We start from the raw sequence: 7,741 nt of genomic DNA, 5'->3' as shown, positions 1-7,741 counted from the left end.
AGTTTACTTGCAATCTGTATAAATTTCTTTCAATATCATGCATGATTCTTCTCCTCATTTCCTCCAGATTCTTTTCGTCTATCCCTATGTCCACACTGTCGAAGTATGTTGTAGTACATTCATTAGAATGCTCAAAATCATGATAATGTCCTTTACATATTGAAGTCACCAAAAAATGATATTTCTAATTCGATATGATCAACCAAAGGGTCAGGTATCTCATGATGAGTGGCAGATTGCGTAGGCATTAAAGGCTTGGTAGGGGGAAGATGAGGTATGGATGGGCTATCCATCGTCGACCATTTTAGTGATGTGGCATTATCATTCCTTGCCCTTTTCATTGGGTCTGTCAACTCGGGGATTTTCTAGAAAAGAAAAAAAAAATTAGTATAAAATAATGACGTCCTCATCAATAGTATGCACAAGAATAAGTCTTTAAAATTTAAATTAAAAATGTCATTCTATTTTTCTGATATGATTTAGATGTATAAAAAAAAGTTGAAATAAAAATTGGCTACTATAAACATTATTTTTCTAATAGTAAAATTCGTGACACACATATCTATATCACTACTATTTTGATGTTGAAAAATATTAAATGTGAATTGCTTTTGTTTTAAGTGTTTCATGGCATTCTAAGAGATGTAAAAAAAAGTTGAAAAAAAGTAAAAAACTTAAAAAAAAATTGGTCACTACAAACATTATTTTTCTAATAGTAAAAGTTGCGAAATACATGTCTATATCATTCCCATTTTGAAGTTGGAAAATATTAAATATGAATTTTTTGTGTTTTAAGTGTGTTTCATGACACTCTAAGAGATGTAAAAAAAAATTAGGGAGGGGGTGGGGATGGAGGGAGGGGGTTTGGAGGGAGAGGGTTTGGAGGGAGGGGTGTGGTGGGGGGTGGACGATTGTGGCATAGTTGGGGGTGGGGAACTTTGGGCCGGAATAAAAAATAGGTATCATTTACCTCATGTACTAAGCTCGCAAGCCATTTAAATGCAGTGTTTACATACTTTTTTCTTGATTTGATATTGCTCTTTACCGACCTCTGGAGATCAAGGTTCAATATATATTTAACAATCTGTTAACTATAATGGGGTCTGGATAAATCACCCGATAAATTTTATTAGAATTAATTTCTTTACCCACTAAGAATATAAAAGAATAACTTACTTCTTGCGTGTAGCTTTCATCAATATTCCTCTTGTTTGAATGCATCATTATATTTCAAATGGCAATTCTGGACTGAGGAAATAACTGATTGTCAGAGTTCTTATATCCGTGTTCAAGGTTAAACATAAATCAACCACACCTAACAATTAAAGGTAGCAGACAGATAGGAAATTACTACAGTACAAAGGAAACGATTCACTACCATGAAAAACACGCACGACTTTTAACAGAAACATTACTCACTTTGAACAAAGATCAGCCCGAATTTTTCATGGTAGTTGAATCCGATCATTGTACTGTAGTAATTTCCTATATGTCTGCTACCTTTAATTGTACACAGTAATTTCCTATATGCCCCGTACCTTTAATTGTACACTGTAATTTCCTACCTGTCCCCGTACCTTATATTATATCTACACTACTTACCATATCGTTGAATGCTCAAAACGTACTGATGAAGTTGCTGTCCCTCTAATCCGCGTGCGTCCTAATGTCCGTAGTTCCATCTGGAAGACAGAATCTGTGGGAAGTTCGTATACTCGAATCGCGTATCCCCAGCAGTTTAAATCCACAGCAGATTAAAATCTGACCGGTACCAATACGGCTCGGGATTGTTCGTTATTTCTCTCTTCTGCACAGTCTGTCTCCGACAATAAAAGAAAAACGGCTTGGCACACGGAATTTTAAACCAGTTTAAATACAATAACTAATTATCCAAAATATAAATAAATATTGTGAAACTAGGTCCGTACACCATAATACTTTTAATCTATATCAAAATGTCTTTAAATGGTCTCTTAATTAACACCAGTCTCTGAATTAAGTCAAGATCATACCAAGTTTCAAGTTCAATAAATCCCAAAAACAATGTTACCGGAGTGAAGACACTCTTTGAGGCAATTATTCTCCCTCCATCTTTCCTTCATAATAGCCGATACACACTTACACATCATTGTATATAATTTTAAGAAACGTTAAACAAATAAATTTTACTAAATTAAGCTTTAAAATAAATGTCAGAAATAAATTTCTGCGATAAAAAGGGAGTTTTCGCCCTGCACCACCCTTATTCATTACTAGTCTAAATGAAGGGAGATAAGACATTATTTACTAGCCCCCTCCCCTCGCACGGGGGGGGAGGGGGTATTGCTGTTCCTGGAACGTCAACTTCCTTCTGTTTCTTTGATTCCAAAAATTTAAACAGTGTGTAATAATTAATAAAAAGAAAAGCGTGTATTAATTGTGAAATTAGTGGGATTGTTTTAAGAATTGAAAATGGAAGTAAAACTGAAAAAATTGAAAAAGGTTCAACTATAGCCCTTGTTATTCACTCAACTAAAAAAATCAAATAGATTTATACGATAAATATTAGGGACCCTTTACACATTAGTTAAAAAGATGAGTTTATCCAAATATTACTCAAGTAGTATAGTTTAAATATTAAACAAATATATTAATTGTTAAATTGGGTTCTTATGATATTTTCCCATTTAGACTGCAATTTTGCGTAACAACCCACAAAAAGCAGTGCCATCTGTTGGCGATGGTGAACTTGTTGAATTTGACGTAGTGATTGGTAATCAGGGCTGTGAGGCATTCAATGTTACCGGGCCAGGTGGAGTTCCGGTAAAAGGATCTAAATATGCTGTTGAGAAACACGGAAGAGGCTATCGAGGACCCCAACAAAGGAGACGAGACAGTAAGCGTTTTTTTTTCTTTTTTAAAATAAGTATGTCTTGTATCTGGTAAATAAAACAAAATCTTAATTCTTTGTAAAGCAAAACATATGTAAAGCTCAGCAGGGGTGTGCTGTCAAGATAGGTGGTGCTTAATTATCATAGACGGCACAATCACGCTGCCTAAGTAAAGATCGATGTTGGCACAATGTATTATTAATGTCTTCAGACCAGGGCACTTCGTATTGAAGGAGTTGTCTAAGAAACTATGAAAAGGGATAATTCGATTGGAAATTGGAGTGGCTTGTGCCCTTTTTAATAGTAGAAAGTGATTGGAAGGCAACTAACACCCCTTCCTTGCCCACCATTTCCCCAAACACATCCAATCAAAATTTTCAGATAGCCATTTTGTTCAACGTAGTTTATTCCCGGATAGAAATTACGTTTTTGAAGAGGACACTCCTCCACAGCCCTCAGGGCAAGGGTTTTAAGTTATGCCCTGGGGCATATAAGGTTTTTATAGAAAGTGTTGTCGTAGAAACTTCAAAAAAGGGTTGTTTGATTGGAAATTAAAAGGGCTAGTGCCCTTTTTAATAGTCGAAAGCGATTGGAGGGCAACTAACCCCCCTCTCACGCCCCCCTTTTCCCCAAACAGATCCAATCAAAATTTTGAGATGGCAATTTTGTTCAACGTAGTTGAAAGTTCTGGAAGTTAGGTCTTTGAGGATGACAGCCCCCCACCCCACATCTCTCAGGGTATAGGGTTGCAAATTATATCTGGGAGGTATATAAGGTTTTTATTGAAAGCGTTGTCATAGAAACTTTAAAAAGGGCTAATTTGATTGGAAATTGAAATGGCTAGTGCACTTTTTAATCGTCGACAGTAATTGGAAGGCAACTAATACCCCTTCCACGCCCACCATTTATCCAAACACATCCAATCAAAATTTTAAGATAGCGATTTTGTTCAAAGTAGTTGAAAGCTCTGTAAAATATATTTTTGAGGATAAAACTTCCTCCACAGCCATCATGGTAAGGATTGTAAGTTATGCCATGGGGGCATATAAGGTTCTTATTGAAAACTACATCCTAGAAACTTGAAAAGGAGCTTATTTGATTGGAAATTAAAAGGACTAGTGCCCTTTTTAATAGTCGAAAGTGATTTGAGGGCAACTATCCCCAAACACATCCAATCAAAATTTTTAGATAGCCATATTGTTCAACTTAGTAAAAAATTTAAGAAATTAGGTTTGTGAGCATGCTAATCCCCTCGAAGCCCTCGGGGCAAGGGTTTTAAGTTATGCCCTGGGGGCATATAAGATTTTTACAGATAGTGATGCTGCAAAAACTTCAAAGAGAGCTCATTCGATTTGAAATTAGAAGGGCTTGTGCCCTTTTTAATAGTTGAAAGTGATTGGAGGATAACTAGCACCCCTCTTTTCCCCAAACACATCCAATACAAATTTTGAGGTAGCCATTTTTTCGACATACTTAAAAACTCCGTAAATTGTATTTTTGAGGATGACAATCCGCCCACAGCTCTGAGGCCAAGGGTTACAAGTTATGCTCTGGGGACATATAAGATTTTTTTTTATAAAAAGCGTTGTCGTAGAAAGTTCAAAAAGGAATCGTTCGATTGAAAATTGAAATGGCTAGTGCCCTTTTTAATAGTCAAAAGTGATTGAAGGGTAACTAACCCCCTCTCACGCCCACCCTTTCCCCAAAAACATCCAATCAAAGTTTTGAGGTAGCAATTTTCTTCAAAGCAGTTGAAAGTTCTTGAAATTAGGTCTTTGAGGATGACAACACCAATCCCCTCCCCAGCCCTCTGGACAAGGGTTGTAACTTATGCCCTGGGGGCATATAAGGTTTTTACTGAAAGCGTTGTCGTAGAAAATTAAAAAGGGTTCATTCGATTGGAAATTGAAAGGGTTAGTGCCTTTTTAAGTAGTTGAAAGTGATTGGAGAGTAACTAACGCACCTCTCGTGCCCACCATTTCCCCAAACACATCCAATCAAAGTTTTGAGATAGCCGTTTTGTTTCACGTAGTTGAAAGTTGTTAACATTAGGTCTTTGAGGATGACAACCCCCTCAGAGCCCTATGGGTAAGGGCTGTAAGGGATGGCAAGGGTTTTTATGCCCTGGGGGCATATAAGGTGTTTTATAGAAAGCGTAATTATGAAAACTTTATCTATAGAAAAATGCTCAGTAGATTAAGCAGAACAAATTACCCAGAACTCCCCCGAATTCCACCTGACGGTATGACCCAAATGTATCTTCAATTGTGGAGATATTCGGATTTCTCGTGTTCTTTTTTTTTTTTTTTGCAAAGCTTATTATTACTTCTCATTACGTCGTAATGATACGAGGCGGATTATGCTAGAGTGCATTCTGACCTTGAACAATAGTTGACTGCATTTGAAATACTTTCAACTTCCAGCGTTTTATTCTTTTTATTCTCTGTTACTTTGACCAGTATGCCTTTAGCCTCTATTTAACTTTTCATAACTCCTTTCACTGAGTAGAACTAGCACACAGTCACTTAAAGATGGTCATGGTATTGAATTCTGTGGCGACGGTAATGTGGATGATCTTACTGATGGATTTTGAATAAGTTGGTGTTAAGTTTCTTGAAAAGGACCCTATTTAAATCTTGTCCTATGGCAATTTTTGGGATTGGTATAAAAAATGTAAAGTATAAGAGGTAAAGTATAAGAATTTGTAACAACACTGGTTGCTTTGTCTGATGACACTTCCCACCTAGAGGAAAGGGCTAAGCTGGTTAGTTGATAAGCGCATGGACTGGCCTTTAATTTAAAGCTAGTTTGATGTGTAATTATTGGAGAAGATTTAGAATATAAACCATCTTTCATTCATTGATAATTTTTCATCTGTGTGACAGAACCTTTAATATTTTTTCTCAAGAAATTGCAAAGTTTTCGTTCTTTTGTTTGTAGTGTGAAGTGCCGGTTTGCTTTCTCTGTCACTGATTAAGTATAAATGTATCTATACATCTAATGTTACTGAAATTGATCCCCGCTTGTTAGAACCATCTGAGGAGGAGTGACGGATCAGCATTACTCTTAGGAAGGGGGGGGTGGAAATTCGAAAGAGTGTGTTTACATCACTGTTTTTCCAGTCTGAGAACAGTTTGGAAGTTTTTGTTTTAATAACTTTTGTCTAATTATGAAGTTATTGCATTTTTTGTGTTGTTGTTTTTCCTGGAAACAACTCTTTTTGATTTTCATTCTGTGTAATAGGAGTGGTCGACGTGAAACAGCATTACTCCGATACTCGTACATCATCCAGCCCGTTGACTTTAGAAGTTCCAGAAGAGGAAGAGTCATATAGCTCCTCTGATGATTATGACACAGGTTAGTAATTTGGTTGTAAAAAAATAACTAATTTCTAGTTAAAAACAAAGGGAAAATAAAATTATAATTAGCAACAACAAATATTAGAAGAGCTATCATATCTATCAAAGTATACTAGGGAAGGTGGAAGAGGAGTTCGTGTCCCTCTTATTATGAGTAATCGTATCCGTAATTAAGTTATTATTTACTCTTTTCTTGGAAACTTAATTTTCAAATTTTTATTCGTTTCTACTAGTTTCTATATACTCAGCTAACACAAAATAAAAATATTGAAAAATGGGTAAAATTTTCAGGGCTACGTGTAAAAATAGCATTAAAAAAAAGTGTCATGCAAGCATTAATACAAGTCCGCATGATAGTGGCCTTACATCCGGAAGCCAGTATTTACAGAAAAAAACTTACCTTAGAAAATAAGAATAAAGGTGAAAAAACGCAAAAAAACTTCAATCTAGACATAGTCCAATACTGTATTTCAGTTATTAAATCATAAATATTTTGATATATGTTATGCTATATCACTAATTTGTTTGCTTTCAGTAAGCTTGAAGATAACTCAAAAAAGTTATAGTTTGTTTTTATTCCGTCAAATATCATTATGACTTTTGATTTAAATATTAGATCAAGATGAGACCTGTGATAGCACCAGCTATGGTACATCATCCCGTGAATCTGATTATGGAGCCTTAGACAAAAGAACAGGCAACAATGGATCCTCTTATAGTGTAAGTTTTCTTCCCTTTCTTTTCACTATAGTTTTTTTTACGATATAGGTTAAGGAAACTATACTGTTTCCATAGAATTTTGGACATAATGTCTAAATATATGCTCTGTGTCATGTTTTCACTGTCCCGGTAAGAATCATTTTCTTCTTCAGCTCTGATGAAAGAGTTACCACTGATGATTTGTGAGGGTTCATTCCTTCTTAATTCTTATGATACCTATGTGATTTATACATTTATATACTTATTATTTAGATCATTAATTTCTCAAATTCAGGTAATAGTAACTTCTAAGTAGTAAGCTTTCTTTGTAGTTAAACCTGTCTTGTTAGTATTGTATTAACCCGTGGAGAGGGGCTTTGATGCTTCCAAGTCAAGCGTGTAACTGAAAATTTTTAGTGCGGCCTTCCTCTTCCATTTGAGTCTGGTGCATGATATCAAAGGGAGCTCCTGTGGATTTTTCTTCTCTTTTTGTTTCTTTGTTTCCTACATATGGCTTAAACTACATTCCTGAGCCAAGACGGATGCTTCGGCCCTAAATGCGGCCCTAGAAAGGGAGCTAGAACTTTATATTTCCAATCAAATGACCCTCCTCTAAAGTTCTCATGACCAGTTCTTCCATAAGAACTTTTTATACCCCCAGGACATAGTCATTGCTCCTATACTCTGGCGAGTTGTGTCAACACTGAAGGCCTTCTTTTGTGATCTTTGGACTATTTTTTGTGATCTTTGGGCTATTTACCCTCATATGGCTTTGACTGTTAAAAAGAGCAATAAAGCTTCTGATTTCCAGTC

The 7,741-nt window shown here is 35.7% G+C and overlaps 1 protein-coding gene across 1 annotated transcript in view; it reads left to right on the top strand.

The window, feature by feature from the left end:
- Positions 1-6,997, top strand: part of LOC148948972 (uncharacterized) — a 126,575-nt gene extending 119,578 nt beyond the window's left edge. Inside the window, exons 5-7 of the mRNA XM_089094848.1 lie at positions 2,671-2,875; positions 6,114-6,227; positions 6,846-6,997. Coding sequence (XP_088950974.1) covers positions 2,671-2,875; positions 6,114-6,227; positions 6,846-6,997 — 471 coding nt within the window. The remainder of the gene's footprint in view (positions 1-2,670; positions 2,876-6,113; positions 6,228-6,845) is intronic.
- The last annotated feature ends 744 nt before the right edge of the window (positions 6,998-7,741 follow it).

Source organism: Artemia sp. Qi Xiang Cuo, chromosome 9 (genome assembly GCF_049724085.1).
Source record: "Artemia sp. Qi Xiang Cuo chromosome 9, ASM4972408v1, whole genome shotgun sequence".
NCBI classification, from domain to species: Eukaryota; Metazoa; Arthropoda; class Branchiopoda; order Anostraca; family Artemiidae; genus Artemia; species Artemia sp. Qi Xiang Cuo.
Note: the sequence above shows the minus strand (reverse complement) of the source record. Positions and strands in the feature narration are given on the sequence as shown.